The sequence below is a fragment of the Haliotis rufescens genome, unplaced genomic scaffold (genome assembly GCF_023055435.1).
Source record: "Haliotis rufescens isolate VD_foot unplaced genomic scaffold, xgHalRufe1.0.p SCAF_50, whole genome shotgun sequence".
Taxonomy (NCBI): domain Eukaryota; kingdom Metazoa; phylum Mollusca; class Gastropoda; order Lepetellida; family Haliotidae; genus Haliotis; species Haliotis rufescens.
In genome coordinates, this window is record NW_025964224.1 from 445,878 (window position 1) to 469,541 (window position 23,664).

General features: G+C 45.8%; 1 protein-coding gene across 1 annotated transcript in view; it reads left to right on the plus strand.

Annotated features, from left to right (window-relative positions):
* Positions 1-22,998, plus strand: part of LOC124151386 (MBT domain-containing protein 1-like) — a 32,390-nt gene extending 9,392 nt beyond the window's left edge. The window contains exons 9-22 of the mRNA XM_046523808.2: positions 74-208; positions 1,002-1,090; positions 1,436-1,579; positions 2,392-2,488; positions 3,019-3,098; positions 4,401-4,502; positions 4,794-4,941; positions 5,376-5,455; positions 6,314-6,378; positions 11,366-11,535; positions 14,004-14,084; positions 15,487-15,669; positions 18,262-18,486; positions 19,514-22,998. Coding sequence (XP_046379764.1) covers positions 74-208; positions 1,002-1,090; positions 1,436-1,579; positions 2,392-2,488; positions 3,019-3,098; positions 4,401-4,502; positions 4,794-4,941; positions 5,376-5,455; positions 6,314-6,378; positions 11,366-11,535; positions 14,004-14,084; positions 15,487-15,669; positions 18,262-18,486; positions 19,514-19,527 — 1,613 coding nt within the window. The 3' untranslated portion in view covers positions 19,528-22,998. The remainder of the gene's footprint in view (positions 1-73; positions 209-1,001; positions 1,091-1,435; positions 1,580-2,391; positions 2,489-3,018; positions 3,099-4,400; positions 4,503-4,793; positions 4,942-5,375; positions 5,456-6,313; positions 6,379-11,365; positions 11,536-14,003; positions 14,085-15,486; positions 15,670-18,261; positions 18,487-19,513) is intronic.
* The last annotated feature ends 666 nt before the right edge of the window (positions 22,999-23,664 follow it).

The following is a 23,664-nucleotide window of genomic DNA, read 5'->3' on the forward strand; positions in this document are numbered from 1 at the left end:
CACTGTCATTGATGTAGGCCCCCCCGTCATCTACTTAGTCCCCATCGTCATCAACCGCTGTGTCTGTTGCCAGGGTACAAGGCACTGATGAGGTACGAGGGCTTCAGCAGCGACGCCTCCAAGGACTTCTGGCTGAATCTGTGCACCCAGGACGTGCACCCAGTGGGGTGGTGTGCCACCGTGGGAAAGCCGCTCGTCCCCCCCAAGAGTAAGTAGGCAATGTTGATGGTGCTAGGAAGACCTTAAGACATGGTACTTGTTTTGTCATTAAAGAGGTAAAACAATTACTGGTCGTCTCACGGTCTGTATACTTTGAGTGTTCAACTGCGGCGTGGTATCCTAGTGAGGTAGCACTATCACGCCAGCATTATTGTGGCAGCACATGGTCCTATGCACAGAGCATCGGTCTCAAATCAGGTGAAGTTAATCAACTTCGGTCTTGAAGAGTAGCTAATGGATGACCAGCTTGGTTCCTGAGAGTTTCTAGGGCTTCAGTCCTTCCCCACACTGAAGCACACGTAGCACATGTTGTGTCTCCTGAGGCAAGTGACTTTGTTCAAAATGTGCCCCTGGTCACTCAGGATAAGGATGAATGTTTTGTTTGTTTGTTGTTAAACGCCGCACTCAGCAATATTCCAGCTATATGACGGCGGTCTGTAAATAATCAAGTCTGGACCAGGCAATCCAGCGATTGACATCATGAGCATCGATCCACCCTATTGGGATGCGATGACATACATGAACTAAGACAGCGAGCCTGATCACCTGATCCTGTTAGTCGCCTTTTACGACAAACATAGTTGCCTTTTACGGCAAGCATGGGTTGCTGAAAACCTATTCTACCCAGATCTTCACAGGTCGATAAGTATGAATGATATTTTGAATGATATTTTTATAAAATACCTACATATAGTATACTAAGAAATCCACTGGTCATGCTGATATTAAGGCTCTTACGCTTGTTCAGACAGAAAACTGTGAATAATCACTTTCCTTCTCAGCAATTCAGCACAAGTATTTGGACTGGAAAGATTTCCTGGTGAAGAGATTGACGGGAGCAAGGACATTGCCCAATAACTTCTACAATAAGGTAAGTCCTGTCCAGAACTGTGGCTGGGCAATACCTCTTGCCTGCCATGTGACTTGGCTGATAGTGTCATCATATCCCAAATAGTATTGATGAGTAGTGTGTTGCCAGGTCTTCGATTGATTGTTCTTGTCATCAAGTGATACTGCAATAAATAGGGGTAGTTGGTGAAAAGCTTATGGGCTAATGAAATTGCGTCACCATGGTAACGTTTGTCCCCATGTGCTGGTGATATAGTGTAACCATGGCAACTTTTGTCCCCATGTGCTGGTGATATAGTGTAACCATGGCAACTTTTGTCCCCATGTGCTAGTTATATAGTGTAACCATGGCAACGTTTGTCCCCAGGTGTTGGAGAGCATGGAGAACCACAGGTTCCACCGCGGAGTCCAGGTGGAGGTGGTCGACAAGATGTGTGTGTCCGCCATGCGGGTCGCCATCGTGCACGAAGTGATCGGCGGGCGACTTCGGCTGGCCTACATGGACAAGAGAGTGAGTGGACTCGCGTGTAGACCTCCTTTATGACTGGGATTAAACACATTCCAGTTATGTTCCTGTTGATGACTCAAACACATACTTTTGTTTCTGTTTAACAACTTAACTTAACTGGGATGTTAGTTTATGTTAGCATTATCAATGCAGTCTTAACTGATTTTGACATCTGTATGAAAAATCTTCAAGCCCAAAATATGAGAGATCATATTGTCTAATCTGTACAATCAGTTGAATTTTCCTGAATATCAGTGATACTGTGTTGAAGTGTAGTGGGAAGGCGGTCAAAAGAGCCAGGCCTGCACGCGCCAGGTGCTGAGATCATATCCCGCTAGTGACGGGGTTGTTATTCAGCCTTGGGACCAACAATGTTCACAGGTCTTTACAGTGTTGTCACTACCCCTAGTGTACAGTACATACACCCTGTGCACTCAAAACAACCCACTCGTCCGATTGTAGATGACCAGATGGTGAAAACATGAATACGTACATACACCTGAAACCCAAGTGTCAAAACTTGTGGTGTCACCCTGGGCAAGTGACTGGGTTTAGTTCAATGCCAAGTTAGGAAATGAATACCCGATATGTGAGGTGGATGTAAAAACCTTCTAGTGCCCTTAGGCAGCTTGGGTTGTATGATCCCCAAGGAGTTGAGAATGATAACTGGAATGCAAACGGATCCACTGATTGGGGAACAAATAAAACTGCATTTGAGCAGATAGTAGTACCTGGAAACCTGTGGTATAATAATAAAAATGATGATGATGATGATGATGATGATGATGATCTGCATCTGTGGTTGTGTTGTCCAGGATGAGAACGATGAGTTCTGGTGTGACATGAAGTCTCCTCTCATCCACCATGTCGGGTGGGCCCAGCGAGCCGGACACAAGCTTCACGCCACTCCGGGTCAGTATTCCATTACCCTGTGACCTGTAGAGGACCTGGTAATGTCAGTATTGGGGAAATCATTGACAAATTATGTGAAATTCCAAGATCATTTTTTTTATAGATAATTTCATTTCACGGCTTTGTTAAAACATTCTTTGTCTCCTGCATGTTAGTATTGTAATGCAGCAAATACTTTCCCATCTTTCCGCTGACTTGAACATGTCCATTCAAGTTTTTTGGTAAGTTTGTTTGTTTAACGCCGCACCCAGCAATATTCAAGCTGTATGACAGCGGTCCGTAAATAATCGAGTCAGGACCAGACAATCCAGTCATTGACATCATGAGCATTGATCCATGCAATTGGGATACGAAGACATGCATGAACCAACTCAGCGAGCCTGACCACCTGATCCCGTTAGTCGCCTCTTACGACAAGCATAGTCGCTTTTAAGGCATGGGTTGCTGAATACCTATTCTACCCCGGATCTTCACGGGTCTATTTGTAAGTTGTATTAGTGGTGAGTTTACAGGTTGTGAATTGGTTTCAGAATACAAGGCCCAGTGTTTGACCAAGATAACGATGCAGAAGTTCGACCCAGATGACTCCATGCCCGACATGTTTCCGAAGGTGAGCAGCCACATTTGAGAGTTTTGTCTTGGTTCAACGTCTGATGCAACCATTGTGCATCCAAATTAGGAAGGAGAGAGAAGGGGTTGTTATCAAAACCCAGGTGTAAATATTTAAATGACTTATTAGCCCTCTCAATATTTAACATGGCATAAACATAACAGACCCTAGTCCTCCATATATTTCTAACAGGAGTATTGTGGCCAGAATTGTCTTGTCATATGTGTTTCCTTGAAAGCGTTGGATGAGGCGTTGTTCACTTGAATGTTTGTGATGTTTCAGATGAATATTCACGTGAATATCTGTGATGTTTCAAATGAGTTTTCATGTGAATGCCTGTGATGTTTCAAACGAGTATTCACATGAATGTTTGCAATGTTTCAGAAGAGTATTTATGTGAATGTTTGTGATGTTTCAGGCGATCGTTCACATGAATGTGTGCTATGTTTCAGGTGAATGTTCACATGAATGTTTGCTATGTTTCATGTGAATGTTCACATGAATGTTTGCTATGTTTCAGAAGAGTATTTATGTGAATGTTTGTGATGTTTCAGGCGATCGTTCACATGAATGTGTGCTATGTTTCAGGTGAATGTTCACATGAATGTTTGCTATGTTTCATGTGAATGTTCACATGAATGTTTGCTATGTTTCAGAAGAGTATTTATGTGAATGTTTGTGATGTTTCAGGCGATCGTTCACATGAATGTGTGCTATGTTTCAGGTGAATGTTCACATGAATGTTTGCTATGTTTCAGGCAATCGTTCACAAGAATGTGTGCTATGTTTCAGGTGAATGTTCACATGAATGTTTGCAATGTTTCAGGCGATCGTTTACATGAATGTTTGCTATGTTTCAGGTGAATGTTCATATGAATGTTTGCTATGTTTCAGGCAATCGTTAACATGAATGTTTGTGATGTTTCAGGCAATCGTTCACATGAATGTTTGTGATGTTTCAGGCGATCGTTCACATGAATGTTTGTGATGTTTCAGGCGATCGTTCACATGAATGTTTGTGATGTTTCAGGCAATCGTTAACATGAATGTTTGTGATGTTTCAGGCGATCGTTCACATGAATGTTTGTGATGTTTCAGGCGATCGTTCACATGAATGTTTGTGATGTTTCAGGCGATCGTTCACATGAATGTTTGTGATGTTTCAGACGATCGTTCACCTGAATGTTTGTGATGTTTCAGGCGATCGTTCACATGAATGTTTGTGATGTTTCAGGCGATCGTTCACATGAATGTTTGTGATGTTTCAGGCGATCGTTCACCTGAATGTTTGTGATGTTTCAGACGAGTGAACCTCCTCATGGGTTGAAGTTCCAGGCAGGGATGAAGCTGGAAGCCATCGATCCACTAAACCTCTCCACCATCTGTGTTGCTACTGTCATGAAGGTAGGTCATTTATACTTGATAAATACAGAAGATTCCAAAGCATCATATGTCAAATTACAATTTATTGTAAAATTCACAATTATTTGAATTTGATTGTTGGTTGGTGAATGTTATTTCAAACTACAAAACATTTCAACCCAACAAATATGATTGTCTGTGCATCATTTGGTATTTAACTCGTAAATGGTCTTCAGTAAACTAACACAATCAATACTTGTTATATTTCTTATTAAAACATATGACAGGATCATAACTGGCTGTTGAGTAGAGAGTTTGGTTTGTTCTTCTCAGTGTCTACGGAATAACTTCTTGATGATTGGAATCGACGGTTCTATCGCCCAGAACGGAACCGACTGGTTCTGCTACCATGCCTCCTCGCCGTGTATCTTCCCTGTTGGCTTCTGTGAAATCAATGGCCTTCAGTTGACCCCACCCAGAGGTAGATCAGTGCACTTCCTACCATGTGTATTCCTGTGTCAAGTAACGCATCAAACCTCAATTCAACTCAATCCATGTTTGGGTTGCACCAAGTGGTGAACAACCTTCATCACTCTTCACTGACTTCCCACATCAAGTAGACATGTTGTAATGTAAATACTGTTCTCTGATGCACTCCTCTCACTTTTCGTGCGCTAGAGTTATCTCTGGGGCGGTCGGGTAGCATAGTGATTAAAGCCTTTACTCATCACGCCAAAATCTCGGGTTCGATTCCCAACACAGGTACAAGGCGTGAAGCCCATTTCTGGTGTCCACCGCTTTGATATTGCTGGAATATTGCTCAAAGCGGCGTATGATCATACTGACTCACTAGAGTATTCTCCCTTGTCTTCCATGTTTGTACGAGTCCTGAAGTATCGTGTTTCACTGTTTCAGGTCATAAAGGCCCCTTCAAGTGGTTTGACTACTTGAAACACACAAAAGCTGTGGCAGCCCCAGTGAAACTGTTTGACAAGGTAAGTTGACAGTGTGTGTCTGTCTTAGGTGAACTGTTTGACAGTGTGTGTCCATCATAGGTGAACTGTTTGACAAGGAGAGTTAGCAGTATGTGTCATTCATAGGTGAACTGTTTGACAGTGTGTGTCTGTCATAGGTGAACTGTTTGACAGTGTGTGTCTGTCATAGGTGAACTGATTATAGTGTGTGTCTGTCGTAGGTGAACTGTTTGACAGTGTGTGTCTGTCACAGGTGAACTGTTTGACAAGGAGAGTTAGCAGTATGTGTCATTCATAGGTGAACTGTTTGACAGTGTGTGTCTGTCGTAGGTGAACTGTTTGACAGTGAGTTTCTGTCATAGGTGAACTGATTATAGTGTGTGTCTGTCGTAGGTGAACTGTTTGACAGTGTGTGTCCATCATAGGTGAACTGTTTGACAGTGTGTGTCTGTCACAGGTGAACTGTTTGACAAGGCGTTTTTGCAGCGTGTGTCTGTCATCGGTGAACTGTTTGACAGTGTGTGTCTGTCGTAGGTGAACTGTTTGACAGTGAGTTTCTGTCATAGGTGAACTGTTTGACAGTGTGTGTCCATCATAGGTTAACTGTTTGACAGCGTGTGTCTGTCATCGGTGAACTGTTTGACGAGCTGTGTTGGCAGTGTTTGTCTCTGTGGTGAAAGCCAACATATCCCAGTGAGACATGATGATTGTGCATCCTTATGGAGATTGATATTATGAGTAGTCACCCAGAAACACAACCCTCAGTTGGGAGATTGTTGACTATTTTCACAGCTGAGCTAGCTATTCCTGAAAGGTTGCAGTTAACATGAGGATGTAGTTCATGATTAAGTAAGTAACACAAGACAATCTGTTTGATAGGAAATTCCAAAACATGGATTCAAACCAGGAATGAAGGTGGAGGCTGTGGACTTGATGGAGCCAAGGTAGGACTTCGATCTGTCAGACAACTTCCTTGATTGATTGGTAGTTGTAAGTTTACTGTGGGAAATGCATTCAAGTCTTGACAATGTAACTAGCTGCTTTAATACTGTCAGTCTACTGAACAGCCTCCTGAGTATGTAGAGGTCGCCATGATATTTCGTGAATATTGCTGACTGCAGCATAAAGAAACAGACAAAATCATCAGCGACATCAGCGACATCAGCTCTGCTCATCTTCCCATTTGTACACAAAGGTCCAGTACTGCTGGTAACAGGTCTTAATATGTGGATACAAAACCTTGAATACGAAACTGCTCTCTCTGCTTTGGGAATGACTTTACGGCAGCCATTTTGGTTTGCGTTAGGCTGGCAGTTGAGTGGCAACATGCGTGCAGGAGGTGTATATGAAGAACCTGTGTCTCACACTCCGTCGCAGTGGTGACTCAGCATAACACCACTGCCACAGGCTAATTTGCATATCACGTGACCGGACTTTTCTCTTGTTTGTAAACAAACGCGTTTTTTCAGAAATCAGTATAGAACGGACTAATGCAAGCATTTGGGGGCGCTTTACATATTGTTTTGCATAACTATATAGATATGCTACTACAACTGTGACAGTGAGTTGCATGACAATATATGTTTTAGTCTGTTTTCAGTCGTACAATTGGGTATCTCATACCTCTAGTCGCACGTTAAAAGGAAGCTAGAAGCTGGAATGTAAACAATAAACTTGTTTCCGTCCGGTTGCGCACGCACCTCCCGATGACATGCCACAAATCTCTCAGCGCGCCTCTGAGCTGGTCGCTCGAGAAGGACTTTCGCGATAGACTGCTAGTTTGTATTCTACTAGTCCGTATCGTGTGTCTACAGTTGTTGTTCTAACACAGTAATAATACTATGTCTTACCTGTAGACTCCTGGAATGTAATCATTGGTAATCCATTGTTTGGGTTCAACACGTGTTTCACTTGATTATACACGTGGCAACATGTCGGGCATTTGTGCCTCGTGTCAAGGACAACTGTCTAAAGTAGATCCTCACAAGTATTGTCCTTCCTGCATAAATAAGGACGGGCTTTCAACGTGTTCGTGGAATAAACGTTGTTAAGAATGTGAGCATTTGTCTTCTATCAACTTTAACTTGTATCTTCGTGCGTTGGCGAAGCGGGCTACTGACCAGCGCTACAGGCAGAGGAGGTCATCGGGTGGATCCTTGGACTCTGCACCCCCTACATCTGGCCCTGGGGGTGGCGCGTCGGCCACACCCAAGAAATCAGTTGAAAAAGACCCGCCTCAGTCAACTTATGTTTTTTGACAAGACACGGGACCGTTCGCCTGCTGATGATACTACCCGCACGACTGATCTTCGTCAATCGGTTGATCGAGAGCGTCACTCAGCCACCCCCGTTACGACGGGACCGGGTGGTGACGAGGACCACGAGGGGACTACGGTCCCCAGTCGGTCCGTCTCTCGTCCTACCAACGACGATAGGAACGTCGTGCGGGTCGACAGTGAACACAGATCCCTCTCTAGAAGTCGTTCCCGTTCACGGGACGACAGGTCGAGGGCCTCGTCGAGTGACAGTAAACGACACAAGGACGTTCGTCGCCTTCGAGGTCGTCGGGAGTTCGATTCGGACGATAACTACGATGGGGATCGTAGTACTTCTACAGTTAGAGATCGTAGCCCTCGCCCCCACGGGGACGTGCGACGCCTTCGAAGGGAGTTTTTGGGAGATCAGCGTCGTAGAGATAATGATCGATCGTGACCCTCGTCTCACTTTCATATCGACCCGGCTTTGATAGGCCAGATGACGGCGGCGGTACTCGCCTTGACGGCGTCGACCGAGAAGGGTTCGTCTACGTTGGAGGTCCATGGACCATCGTCCTGTACACCGGTTCCTTCATCTACGCCTACACAATCGACGTCGACGATGGATTGTGACGACAGCGTCGTAGAGATAATGATCGATCGTGACCCTCGTCTCACTTTCATATCGACCCGGCTTTGATAGGCCAGATGACGGCGGCGGTACTCGCCTTGACGGCGTCGACCGAGAAGGGTTCGTCTACGTCGGAGGTCCATGGACAATCGTCCTGTACACCGGTTCCTTCATCTACGCCTACACAATCGATGTCGACGATGGATTGTGACGACAGCGTCGTAGAGATAATGACCGATCGACACCCTCGTCTCACTTTCATATCGCCCCAGCTTTGATAGCCCAGATCACGACGGCGGTACTCACCTCCAGGGCGTCGACCAAGAAGGATTCGACTACGTCAGAGGTCCATGGACCATCGACCAGTCTCTTCGCCGCCGAGATACGCCGCAGTCTCTTCAGTCTTCTCCTCCCAATGTCTTCAGAGCCATGGTTCACGATATGGACCAGAACTTGCCTCTGCTCTGCCGGGGCAGAGTTTCAGCAAACCACCTGTTCGATCGCGTTACCCGATCTATGGCATGCCGTTTTCGTCACCCATGAGTAGGGACTTGGATTGGGGGCTACTCTTCAAGAAACCAGAGCCCTCCAAGATTCTTGTAGTAGACAGGCATTGGGGTTCCATGGACACTGCTGTTCGTCTCCAGCTACAACCGCTTGCTATGCTGTCGACAGCGAGCCGGCGGGGGAGGTTATGAGGTCCCTTTTCCCCGCCGTCACCGTCGTCGGAGCCTACTACCTTTAGACGAGCTACCGGTAGGGGGAAGACTTCATCACACGGATCATGAAGACGGTCGTAGAATGGCTCCGTCGGCAGGCTATCAGGGTCGCCTTATACCTAGACGAGCCGTCTCCTACGGGCGACAGGATCACTAAAATACCGGAATTGCAGAAAATTCTACGTGCCTTCATGGTTGAAGATGAGTCACATTAATTCCGCCTGCCGGCCTGGGACCTCGATATCGTTCTGCGCTACCTGTCTAGTTAGACTTACGAGCCTCTCGATCAGGTCGCCTTCGACATTGTCTCCGACTAGAAGTACTGCTCGTATTTTTTAGTTACCTTGTATACTGCGAGTTGCTCTGTAAATAAATTATGCGCCGACCACACTTCGATCGCATTTCATCTGTCGTGTGCAGTTGTCATGTCGCATCGATAATTTGTTGTGTGTCGAAGAGCATTAACCATGCTATTTTTCGTTACCTTGGATACGACGAGTCGTCCTGAACCACTTTATATACCGTCCACACTTCGATCGCAATTCAACTGTCGTGTGCAGTTGTCCTGTCGCTTCGATAGTTACTTGTGGGTCGAAGAGCATTAAACATGCTGTTTTAGTTACCTTGTATACTGCGAGTTGCTCTGTAACTAAATTATGCGCCGACCACACTTCGATCGCAATTCATCTGACGTGTGCAGTTGTCATGTCGCATCGATAATTTGTTGTGTGTCGAAGAGCCTTAACCATGCTATTTTTCGTTACCTTGGATACGACGAGTCGTTCTGAACCACTTTATATACCGTCCACACTTCGATCGCTATTCAACTGTCGTGTGCAGTTGTCCTGTCGCTTCGATAGTTACTTGTGGGTCGAAGAGCATTAAACATGCTGTTTTAGTTACCTTGTATACTGCGAGTTGCTCTGTAACTAAACTATACGTCGACCGCTTCGATCGCAGTTCAACTGACGCGTGCAGTTGTCCTGTCGCATCGATAATTAGTAGTGTGTCGAAGAGCATTAAACATGCTGTTTTAGTTACCTTGCCTACGACGAGTCGTTCTGTAACTACATTATAAGCCGACCACGTTTCGATCGCACCTCAACTGACGTGTGCAGTTGTCCTGTCGCATCGATACTTACTTGTGGGTCGAAGAGCATTAAACATGCAGTTTTAGTTACCTTGGATACGACGAGTCGTTCTGAAACTAAATTATATGCCGTCCACACTTCGATTGCAATTCAACTGTCGTGTGCAGTTGCCTTGTCGCATCGATACTTACTTGTGGGTCGAAGAGCATTAAAGATGCTGTTTAGTTACCTTGTATACTGCGAGTTGCTCTGTAACTAAACTATACGTCGACCACTTCGATCGCCGTTCAACTGACGCGTGCAGTTGTCCTGTCGCATCGATAATTAGTTGTGTGTCGATGAGCATTAACCATGTTGTGCGTTCGTGATAAACAATTTGTCTCGTCCGTGCATCTGGTCGAATGTTCTATTGTCACTACGGGGGTGAGGAACTTGGTACATTCGACGTGCAAGAGGTCACTTCCGGATTACTTTCCAGACCCTCCTTCCAGTGTTCCGTCGAATTCTACCCAATTGTACGACTGAAAACAGACTAAAACATGGGTTTTTCAGATTAAAAACGATGTTTTATTGGTCTGTTTTCAGTCGTACGTTCCCAACCAGCCATCCCCACTGGGAAGTAATCCAGTCCAGTCCTGCTTGATGGCTTATTCTTCGAGATTTGTGGCATGTCATCGGGAGGTGCGTGCGCAACCGGACGGAAACAAGTTTATTGTTTACATTCCAGCTTCTAGCTTCCTTTTAACGTGCGACTAGAGGTATGAGATACCCAATTGTACGACTGAAAACAGACCAATAAAACATCATTTTTAATCTGAAAAACCCATATTTATGCATCAAAGTGACCGTGTCGCTAGCTCTCCGTTGGGCTTCGATGACAGCACGTGGAGCCGTACAACCAATGTAAACATAGGATAACTACGCAAAAACAAGTAGATTTTTACGTATTTGCATACTTTCTCAATGAAAGTTAATGATTCTTTGACATTTGTTTATGAAAATGTGTAGACTTGTCAAACATGAAACGGATGAAAAGCATATGCAATATCTTGAATGGACTGTGAAAGATGTGACGAATCGTCACATGGCGCTGGCCTGTGGCAGAGGTACTATGCTAGCTGGCTGCCGGCCGCATGGAACTCTGGGTAGGAGAGTGCCTGTGTCTGTCTTGTTTAACAAGAACCTAGGGGTGACAGTTGTGTGGTCATTCATTCACTCCATGTTGATGTGTGTAGGCTGATCTGTGTTGCCACGGTGACGAAGGTGGTTGGCCGTCTGATGAAGATCCATTTTGATGGTTGGGAGAATGACTATGACCAGTGGGTGGACGCCCAGACTCCGGACCTGTACCCCGTTGGGTGGTGCGAGATCATGAGCTACCCTCTGGAAGGACCCCGCATCAAAAGTAAGCAGCCTTGTGTTTGTATTTTGCCCACAGAATGCAATGTTAGTTTGGGTATGAAACAATGAAATTTCAGGAAAATAACCTGAGGGTGCTGATGACAGTTTGTGTATAATTAGGAAATTAACCAAATTTTAAAGAGAAATTTTGTGATTCACAATGATGATTTGTCAGTTGAAGCCATGTGACATGACAGTCAGTGCTTCATTAAGAAAAAAACCCAATCTGATGTCATTCATTGTACATGGTGTCACAAATTGATTATGACTTCTCAGTATTAGTCTGCCTTCAACGAAGTCAGTCTGTATACCCTGTGCAATGGCACATCATCAAAGACAATGGGTTGGTCTGGTCCAGACTTGGTTAATTACAGACATCATGGAATGGTTCTTGTTCCTGGCTTTAGGTGGGTAATAGGTCGTCATTTGTCACCACACTCAGTCATGACAACTAAAAGCATGGGAGGTAACTCTCTAAACACGGGGGAGGTAACTCACTACACACTGGGAAAGAACTCACTACAAGCTCCTCACAGCAATAGCCCTTTTGTAGCTCTCTATACTATCGCTGCCACCAGTCACAGCTCCCCACTGTGATAGGTGGCCACAACCAGGCTTGGAGTTCAACTCACAACTGACCGTTATGTTTACTAACAAGTGATGACTGCCGTGACACCGAATACTCTTACTCCGGCTAAATTATTTTTTTGGTTTGTCAATTTGAATTTCTATTTCATTTCAACTATCATGTAATTGTTATAGTAACAATGTAAGGGGGAAGTTGTGTGATTTTCCGTAGTCTGCAACTTGAACCAATCTGATTAAACAAACAAAAAGTTAAATTCATCTGGGAAATCTGGTCAGTCGTAGACCTTTTCAAAATTCACTATGATGGCATTCCCAAAGACATAAACAAAAATATAAATGTTTCTACATTTGGGGTTAGAGGGCAAATTTCAAGATTCTTGTAATGGCTGGCAGCGATGTTACTGAGAGTGTAACGAAGGTTTCACACACTGGGATGGATCTTGAACTCACGAAACACAGGGGAGGTAACGCTGTAAACACAGGGGAGGTAACGCTCTAAACACGGGGGAGGTAACGCTGTAAACACGGGGAAGGTAACGCTCTAAACACGGGGGAGGTAATGCTCTAAACACAGGGGAGGTAACGCTCTAAACACGGGGGAGGTAACGCTGTAAACACGGGGGAGGGAACGCTGTAAACACGGGGAGGTAACGCTCCAAACACGGGGAAGGTAATGCTCTAAACATGGGGAAGGTAACGCTCTAAACACGGGGGAGGTAACGCTCCAAACACGGGGAAGGTAACGCTCTAAACACGGGGGAGGTAACGCTCTAAACACGGGGGAGGTAACGCTCTAAACACGGGGGAGGTAACGCTCTAAACACGGGGAAGGTAACGCTCTAAACTCGGGGGAGGTAACGCTCTAAACACGGGGGAGGTAACACTCTAAACACGGGGGAGGTAACGCTCCAAACACGGGGAAGGTAACGCTCTAAACATGGGGAAGGTAATGCTCTAAACACGGGGGAGGTAACGCTCTAAACACGGGGGAGGTAATGCTCTAAACACAGGGGAGGTAACGCTCTAAACACGGGGGAGGTAACGCTGTAAACACGGGGGAGGGAACGCTGTAAACACGGGGAGGTAACGCTCCAAACACGGGGAAGGTAACGCTCTAAACATGGGGAAGGTAACGCTCTAAACACGGGGGAGGTAACGCTCCAAACACGGGGAAGGTAACGCTCTAAACACGGGGGAGGTAACGCTCTAAACACGGGGGAGGTAACGCTCTAAACACGGGGAGGTAACGCTCTAAACACGGGGAAGGTAACGCTCTAAACTCGGGGGAGGTAACGCTCTAAACACGGGGGAGGTAACACTCTAAACACGGGGGAGGTAACGCTCCAAACACGGGGAAGGTAACGCTCTAAACATGGGGAAGGTAATGCTCTAAACACGGGGGAGGTAACACTTTAAACACGGGGGAGGTAACGCTCTAAACACGGGGGAGGTAACACTCTAAACATGGGGGAGGTAACGCTCTAAACACGGGGAAGGTAACGCTCTAAACACGGGGGAGGTAACACTCTAAACACTTGGGAGGTAACGCTCCAAACACGGGGAAGGTAACGCTCTAAACACGGGGGAGGTAACACTCTAAACACGGGGGAGGTAACACTCTAAACACGGGGAAGGTAACGCTCTAAACACAGGGCAGGAAGCTCACTTCACACAGGGGAGGTAACTCATTAAGCACCCGAGGTAACTCATATACATGAAAGTAACTCACTATACACAGGGGAGACAACTCACTGTTGACTTGACTAGACAGATGGAATTGAGGTGTTGACTTGTCGTCATTAAGTTACAGCAATGTAACTATGTTAATGTATGTCGGTGACGACTATTTGCTATAATGCTGATACCTCATGATGAATCTTCCAGCTGAACAGGTATTGGCTCCGTCCCCACCCATTCCGAAAAAGAAGAGAGGCAAGACGCAGATTTACAAGGGACCCAGGAAGAGTAGGTGCCACTCTATCACTGTATTTATCACTGCATTTAGAGGCAGAGTATGTGGTCTTTACACCGTGCTTGTTACACAAACAGGGAGTCACTTGGTTGCATTGGCTTCCAGACCCGTGAAGATCGGGGTAGAGTAGGTCTCCAGCAACCCATGTACCCGTGAAGATCGGGGTAGAGTAGGTCTCCAGGAACCCATGTACCCGTGAAGATCGGGGTAGAGTAGGTCTCCAGGAACCCATGTACCCGTGAAGATCGGGGTAGAGTAGGTCTCCAGGAACCCATGTACCCGTGAAGATCGGGGTAGAGTAGGTCTCCAGCAACCCATGTACCCGTGAAGATCGGGGTAGAGTAGGTCTCCAGCAACCCATGTACCCGTGAAGATCGGGGTAGAGTAGGTCTTCAGCAACCCATGTACCCGTGAAGATCGGGGTAGAGTAGGTCTTCAGCAACCCATGTACCCGTGAAGATCAGGGTAGAGTAGGTCTCCAGCAACCCATGTACCCGTGAAGATCTGGGGTAGAGTAGGTCTTCACTGTTCTTGTCATAAGAGGTGACAATGCTTGTTGTAAGAGGTGACTAACAGGATCGGGTAGAAGACTGGCTGACTTGGTTGATGCATGTCATCTTATCCCAATTAAATTGCGTGGATCGATGCTTATGATGTCAATCACTGGATTGTCCGGTCCAGACTCGATTGCTTACAGACTGTCGACATATAGCTGGAATATTGCTCAGTGCGGCGTTAAACAACAAACAAACAAACAAACAGCATTGGCTTCCTGCTCACACTGTCAACCACTTTTATCACCATGGTGATGTAATGTTGATGACTATGTCATTAAGCAGTATGCGCTGATCAGTAACTAATGGATCCGGTCAGGATAAACAGGTCCATGTACGGAAGCTGATGCCAAGAACAAAGTTTGTTGAGTTAATTCAGAACTTGTTGGCTCAGACTATTGCTTCCATGTCGTCTTGTGGTAGTGCGTCCGCCCGTAGAGCGGAAGGTCTGGAGTTCGATCCCAGGCCACGTCATACCAAAAGACGTTAAAAGATGCTTCTTGTTGTTTCCCTGTCTGGGGATCGGCATAAAGGGGCTAAAACAAGGACTGGTCGGCCCGGAGTCAGTATACTGTGTCTGAGTGGGGTATTCATGTTAAACTGCGGCATGGTATCTCAGTGAGCTAGCACTATAAACCGGCATCAGTCCGGACTAGTACAAACAGCCACACACATACACGTGCATGCACGTCGCTATTTAAGTGCAGTAATCTTGAACACGATGTTAAACCCAATTTCACCTCACCTACTTCCAAGTCATCAGATTAAGAACTTTATCATTGTTGTGACCAGGGTTGTTTTTGCCAAACTTGACACATTGCCATATTTTTCTTGTCTTCAGAGAGGAAATCAAAACCACTAGGAAAGCCTCTGCCACCAAACTTTAATTTTGTGCCATCTTTTGGAGATGAAGATGATATTGTTTGTCCCCCACACGTGCCACTCCCCCCTGAGACAGTTGCCGCTACTCTGCCCCCCCTGCTGGACCCCTCAAACACCAGTGAGCTTGCAAAGCCAGCTACAGGTAAACAGACATCTTGTACACTTCCCCGTAAACCTGTTGTTGTTTCGGTTTGATTTCCTGTAGGTCTGAAGGATTCACTGCCTGGCTGTCTATCATTACAGCCGTAGTTGCCTGGCTCTCTGTCATTACAGCTGTAGTTGCCTGGCTGTCTATCGTTACAGCCGTAGTTGCCTGGCTGTCTATCGTTACAGCCGTAGTTGCCTGGCTGTCTATCATTACAGCCGTAGTTGCCTGGCTGTCTATCATTACAGCTGTAGTTGCCTGGCTGTCTATCGTTACAGCCGTAGTTGCCTGGCTGTCTATCGTTACAGCCGTAGTTGCCTGGCTGTCTGTCATTACAGCCGTAGTTGCCTGGCTGTCTATCGTTACAGCCGTAGTTGCCTGGCTGTCTATCGTTACAGCCGTAGTTGCCTGGCTGTCTATCGTTACAGCCGTAGTTGCCTGGCTGTCTATCGTTACAGCCGTAGTTGCCTGGCTGTCTGTCATTACAGCCGTAGTTGCCTGGCTGTCTGTCATTACAGCCGTAGTTGCCTGGCTGTCTGTCATTACAGCCGTAGTTGCCTGGCTGTCTATCATTACAGCCGTAGTTGCCTGGCTGTCTATCGTTACAGCTGTAGTTGCCTGGCTGTCTATCGTTACAGCCGTAGTTGCCTGGCTGTCTGTCATTACAGCCGTAGTTGCCTGGCTCTCTATCATTACAGCCGTAGTTGCCTGGCTGTCTGTCGTTACAGCAGTAGTTGCCTGGCTGTCTATTGTTACAGCCGTAGTTGCCTGGCTGTCTATCGTTACAGCCGTAGTTGCCTGGCTGTCTGTCATTACAGCCGTAGTTGCCTGGCTGTCTATTGTTACAGCCGTAGTTGCCTGGCTGTCTGTCATTACAGCCGTAGTTGCCTGGCTGTCTATTGTTACAGCTGTAGTTGCCTGGCTGTCTGTCATTACAGCCGTAGTTGCCTGGCTGTCTATTGTTACAGCCGTAGTTGCCTGGCTGTCTATCGTTACAGCCGTAGTTGCCTGGCTCTCTATCATTACAGCCGTAGTTGCCTGGCTGTCTATTGTTACAGCTGTAGTTGCCTGGCTGTCTGTCATTACAGCCGTAGTTGCCTGGCTGTCTATCGTTACAGCCGTAGTTGCCTGGCTGTCTGTCATTACAGTGGTAGTTGCCTGGCTGTCTGTCGTTACAGCAGTAGTTGCCTGGCTGTCTGTCATTACAGCTGTAGTTGCCTGGCTGTCTGTCATTACAGCCGTAGTTGCCTGGCTCTCTATCATTACAGCTGTAGTTGCCTGGCTGTCTGTCATTACAGCTGTAGTTGCCTGGCTGTCTATCGTTACAGCCGTAGTTGCCTGGCTGTCTGTCATTACAGCCGTAGTTGCCTGGCTGTCTATTGTTACAGCTGTAGTTGCCTGGCTCTCTATCATTACAGCCGTAGTTGCCTGGCTCTCTATCATTACAGCCGTAGTTGCCTGGCTGTCTGTCGTTACAGCAGTAGTTGTCTGGCTGTCTGTCATTACAGCCGTAGTTGCCTGGCTGTCTGTCATTACAGCCGTAGTTGCCTGGCTGTCTGTCGTTACAGCAGTAGTTGCCTGGCTGTCTGTCATTACAGCCGTAGTTGCCTGGCTGTCTGTCATTACAGCCGTAGTTGCCTGGCTGTCTATCGTTACAGCCGTAGTTGCCTGGCTCTCTGTCATTACAGCTGTAGTTGCCTGGCTGTCTGTCATTACAGCCGTAGTTGCCTGGCTGTCTGTCATTACAGCCGTAGTTGCCTGGCTGTCTATTGTTACAGCCGTAGTTGCCTGGCTGTCTGTCATTACAGCCGTAGTTGCCTGGCTGTCTGTCATTACAGCCGTAGTTGCCTGGCTGTCTATCGTTACAGCCGTAGTTGCCTGGCTGTCTGTCATTACAGCCGTAGTTGCCTGGCTGTCTGTCATTACAGCCGTAGTTGCCTGGCTCTCTATCATTACAGCCGTAGTTGCCTGGCTGTCTCTCATTACAGCCGTAGTTGCCTGGCCCACATTGTTACAGCCGTAGTTGCCTGGCTGTCTGTCATTACAGCTGTAGTTGCCTGGCTGTCTGTCATTACAGCCGTAGTTGCCTGGCTGTCTATCCTTACAGCCGTAGTTGCCTGGCTGTCTATCGTTACAGCCGTAGTTGCCTGGCTGTCTATTGTTACAGCCGTAGTTGCCTGGCTGTCTATCGTTACAGCCGTAGTTGCCTGGCTGTCTATTGTTACAGCTGTAGTTGCCTGCAGAACTCCAAAACCGTTAAATATATCTTTTGTTGAAACTTGCAAAACAGATCAGTCTAGTGGTGAACTGGTGCCTTTTTATGATTTGGGATTTTGAAAAATACTGAATAGCTGAAGGTATCCAATAGCAACAAACCCAAAAGCGGGGTATAAGTAGCCAAACTCCATTTCCAAATTGCAATAGACCAGAAGGATATGTCATCTCTTGATGACATTTGTTCTACTAGTCTCAGACTAGAGGCCTTACTAATTTCGAACCCTGCGATAGTTAATGTGCTGAGAGTACAGCCTCAGTGTCGGGTATTGTAGCTGGTGGCTGATGACAACCGGTCGCCATCTTATGTTTCAGTCAAGACAGAAGGGGTGGACACGCCTCAGTTAGGGTCAGTGGAGGTTCCCCCTCCAATCCTCAGCCCTAATGGCCCAGTGGACCACACTCCTCCCCCAGCCACCACAACAGTCATGCCAACCCTCACACAAAACCTTGCCCCAAGGGAAGATAACTCTAACAAGGAGGATGGCCCAGCTCTTCCCAGTGTTGAAGCCGTGCCCACTCCAGTTCTCCTGACAACAGGTACGGTTAACTCATAGATCTTTGTCAGTAGGACAGGAAGGGTTAACTCATAGATCTTTGCCAGTAGAACAGGAAGGGTTAACTCATAGATCTTTGCTATTAGAACAGGAAGGGTTAACACATAGATCTTTGCCAGTAGAACAGGAAGGGTTAACTCACAGATCTTTGCCAGTAGAACAGTAAGGGTTAACACAACACAGATCTTTGCCAGTAGAACAGTAAGGGTTAACACATAGATCTTTGCCAGTAGAACAGTACGGGTTAACTCATAGATCTTTGCCAGTAGAACAGGAAGGGTTAACACTTAGATCTTTGCCAGTAGAATAGTAAGGGTTAACACATAGATCTTTGTCAGTAGAACAGTACGGGTTAACTCATAGATCTTTGCCAGTAGAAAAGTAAGGGTTAACTCATAGATCTTTGCCAGTAGAACAGGAAGGGTTAAAACATAGATCTTTGCCAGTAGAACAGGAAGGGTTACCTCACAGATCTTTGCCAGTAGAACAGTAAGGGTAAAGTCATAGATCTTTGCCAGTAGAACAGGAAGGGTTAACTCACAGATCTTTGCCAGTAGAACAGGAAGGGTTAACTCACAGATCTTTGCCAGTAGAACAGTAAGGGTTAACTCATAGATCTTTGCCAGTAGAACAGTAAGAGTAAAGTCATAGATCTTTGCCAGTAGAAAAGTAAGGGTTAACTCATAGATCTTTGCCAGTAGAACAGGAAGGGTTACCTCACAGATCTTTGGCAGTAGAACAGTAAGGGTAAAGTCATAGATCTTTGCCAGTAGAACAGGTAGGGTTAACTCACAGTTCTTTGCCAGTAGAACAGTAAGGGTAAAGTCATAGATCTTTGCCAGTAGAACAGTAAGGGTTAACACACAGATCTTTGCCAGTAGAACACTATTGCAGAACTGTACCTCAACCTCATTGTCGCTTTCACTCAGGTTAGTTGCCAACATTACATTACATTTGCAATGAATGAATAATACCTCCTGTGATACTGAACAAGGTTTTGTCTCTTCCAGTTGAACCAAAATAATTCCTGATGCAAAATGAGGATGCATTCATTGTTGGCAAAGAAATGGGAATCCCCCGACACGACGGCAAGCTGTGCCCAGCCCTGATGCCGACACAGCCATCACCCATGATACATCACTGTACATACACAGGACATTCATCTCTTTCATAATAACATAGAATCGTGACAGCAGCTGACATAGTTCTCTGTCTCGTTTCATCAACATCTGACTGCATTAAGATCAACTTGTCCTTTCAGACATATTAAGTCAGGGGTCTAGGAACGAGGCAGACCTCAGGAGAAGGGAGGTCAGCCAGTCAACTATGCAGGAAGATCATGCAACAGATCCGTGTGTGTCGCCAACGACACTTGGACATCGCCAACGACACTTGGACATCGGACACATTTCTGTGAACTGGGTTTTCGTCATGAGGACAAAGTGCCATGACACATCCAACCTCAGGTGAAGAGAGCGGGACCATAATATCTGTCCTTCCGAATCAGGTTACCATGGTTACAATTCATAGAAATACTCACCCTTTGGTTTCACCTGTAACAAGGTCATCCGACTTCATGAGACCACCAGTAGCATCTGATGGAAGATGGAAGATGATGCGGTGATGTACCATATGATGTACAATATGACGTACCATGTGACGTACCATGTGGTGAGTTATATCCCACAGAGGCTGGTATGGACTGTCCTCCAAGGTGTGTTAATCTAGCATTCACAGAATAGACAGTGTCGTGACATCAAGATTCTCCTTGATAAGAATTACATTATCTTCAAGAATATTTTATGATCATATTTATCATTTAAGCTTTATTGGAGACGATGCACTTGTTGTAGCAGACTGAGTTGTTGAAGCCGTGTTGGGACGGATAGTTACCGTGTCTTGTCATTCATAACCGATCTGTCTCCGTGACTCAGTATTGCTCTACTTGTGGCTTGTACAAAGCTGTGGTTGACCTGGGCAACAAGGCTAGTCATATACTGAATACATTGCAAGAAATTCTACATTGTAAAATTCTCCATCTACTGTACTCCATGTGAAGCCATAATGTGTTGTGAAGAGTATTTGATGAACGAGGCAGATCGACGATCTTGTCTGCCTTCGACTAGTTGCCTCTAGGATGGGACTTAAGAGACAACGTTCTTGTTGAAATTGTGTTCAGATTAGAAAATCACCCACCCTTAACTTATTAACAAAGTTTTTGTATTACGGGAATAATCCTACAATTGTAGGCACTTGTTTTCAGCAATGGGTGAAGTATTTGTGCTGTCTATTCCAGCGGTCGACCTACATCAGCAATGGCCAGGAACATTTCCAAACGTCTGTGTCATCAGGATTTGTTGTGTTGATAGTGGATGCATTCTGGGACTGTAAATATTTTACATGAATATTGGGTGAATTTGAAGCATTTATTTATTTGTTTTGGTTTTGTTTTTATCCTCTGAGGAGGGACTCTGCAATTTAGGGTAAGAAAAGGAACAAGTGGTGCTGTTCGTAAGTGCTACCGGCAATTGTGTGTGTTGTCTGCTCATAAGCGCTACCGACAATTGCATGGGTTGTCTGCTCCTAAGTGTTACCGGCAATTGTGTGGGTTGTCTGCTCATAAGTGTTACCGGCAATTGTGTGGGTTGTCTGCCCCTAAGTGTTAGTGTAAACAATCAGTGTTTCTGGGTCAAAAGGTTTCCGGAGAAAAGAATATTCCTGTGGGAATATATTCCAGTGTTAGTAAGATACTGGCTGTTGGAATGATATCCACTGGAAACCTTTACCTAGGATATTACTCTGTCCTGGAAAGAATCTCCCGTGGGGAAATAAATGTCCTGTTACGGGTTACACTAGAAGCAATTGCATGGGTTGTCTTCTCCTAAGTGCTGCAATTTAAATAGTGTGAATTTTTTTTCTTCCTTTCTGTTCTGGCCACTTTCCGCACGAATTTCAATGGGATGCAAAGTTTTCCAAGGAAACATTATTTGCAATACTGTCATGTGCTGAATCTAAACCCTGCCATCCACCGGTGACTTGACCTAGATAGGTTGTCTACCCAGCCATCCACCGGTGACTTGACCTAGATAGGTTGTCTACCCAGCCATCCACCGGTGACTTGACCTAGATAGGTTGTCTACCCAGCCATCCACCGGTGACTTGACCTAGATAGGTTGTCTACCTAGCCATCCACCGGTGACTTGACCTAGATAGGTTGTCTACCCAGCCATCCACCGGAGTCTTGACCATGGATAGGTTGTCTACCCAGCCATCCACCGGTGTCTTGACCATGGATAGGTTGTCTACCCAGCCATCCACCGGTGACTTGACCTAGATAGGTTGTCTACCCAGCCATCCACCGGTGTCCTGACCTAGATAGGTTGTCTACCCAGCCATCCACCGGTGACTTGACCATGGATAGGTTGTCTACCCAGCCATCCACCGGTGTCCTGACCTAGATAGGTTGTCTACCCAGCCATCCACCGGTGTCCTGACCTAGATAGGTTGTCTACCCAGCCATCCACCGGAGTCTTGACCTAGATAGGTTGTCTACCCAGCCATCCACCGGTGTCCTGACCTAGATAGGTTGTCTACCCAGCCATCCACCGGTGTCTTGACCATGGACAGGTTAGCAAGAGGTTGATCGTCAGTGGTCATCAAGTGAAATGTTGACAAGTATGGAGCAAGTGTTCTGCTTTCTGTGTGGAAGATATCATGTGTTCAGATTTTCAGTTATTTTAAGCATGATCCCTTTGAGGAGTAAAAACAATGTTATGCCTGCTCAAAACCTATATGAGTGCCAGTCAGTGTTTCACACTCTGATTTAGACAGTTCACAAACACATTCTAAAATCTCCCTTACATTGGATCTGACAGTGTTAATGCTATGGAACCAGACCTACAGGATCTCCTTCAATTTGATCCAGGGGGCATGGGGGGCCCAGTTGTTTATGGCGCAGCAATTCGCTGTGCAGAGTTACGTCCCTTAGGCAATCCAGAAATCTATGATTGTGGGTTCGAATAACAGTTCTGTTTCTAGGTTTGTCAGCACCAAACCCTTGCTCGTGAGTTTCACCGAAGTGGTAAAAGTCCGAGACCTGCATCACTTCGGACTTTCCTCCAACATTAAGCTGACACTCCGCGATTTCACTGGAATACTGTTAAAAGAGGCATTAAACCCAACTCACTCGCTCATTTTGATGTAAATGTAAGTGTTGAAGGACATTAAGTCCAATTAATGAACAGAAAGAGAATTGGGAGCTTATTCAAAAACATGACCCATACATTTTCTAAATCAGCAGTTTTCTTCCTTCCTGAGCTGGAATGTGCAGGCTTCTGTAAGGCCGTCAAGTCCTGTGTAGGAATTGTTGTAGTGTTTGCTTGTTTGCTTAATGCCACACTTGCAATATTCCAGCTACCGTATTCGACGTAATAAGCGCCCCGCTCTAATAAGCGCCCACGGCGATATTTGCTAATATATTGGCTTGTGAACAATCCCAATTAGCACCCTTTCCGATTGATCAATGTACACCATACTTATTTATTCGCTGATAATACGCACTCGTGTGTTAAATGCACCCTTAAGTATGGGCAATTAAATTCTGGAAAAATATATCTCTCCTATATAAACATTTCAGGCTGTCAGCATAAACCACGACATTTATCTTTCAACTCTATTTTTTTCGACAAAATAATATTCTAATAAGAGCCCCCTATTTCTAATTTTGAGAGCGCCCTGGGCGCTTATTACGTCGAATACGGTATATGACGGCGGTCTGTAAATAAATCAATTCTTGACCAGACAATCCAGTGATTGACATCATGAGCATCCATCTTCACAATTGGGATACGATGACCAAGTCAGAGAGTCTGACCACCTGATCCCTTAAGTAGCCTCTTGCTGCATGCATGGGTGGCTGGAGACCAATTCTATCCCTGATCTTCACAGGTCTTTAAACTTTGTTGGAAATGAGTCCTACAATGTTCTCTTGGCAACTGGGCAAATCTCAAAAACGAAATTGACACATTCTTTTGGAAAGTCATGTATGTCCAGTGAAATGTTTTGTCACTTTGTGAAACATGACTGTCACTTTGTGGTGTTCATCAGAGGCATGAGCTGTTTGTTTTGGTTGTGAAGGCTGCCTATGTACTGCAACTGTGTA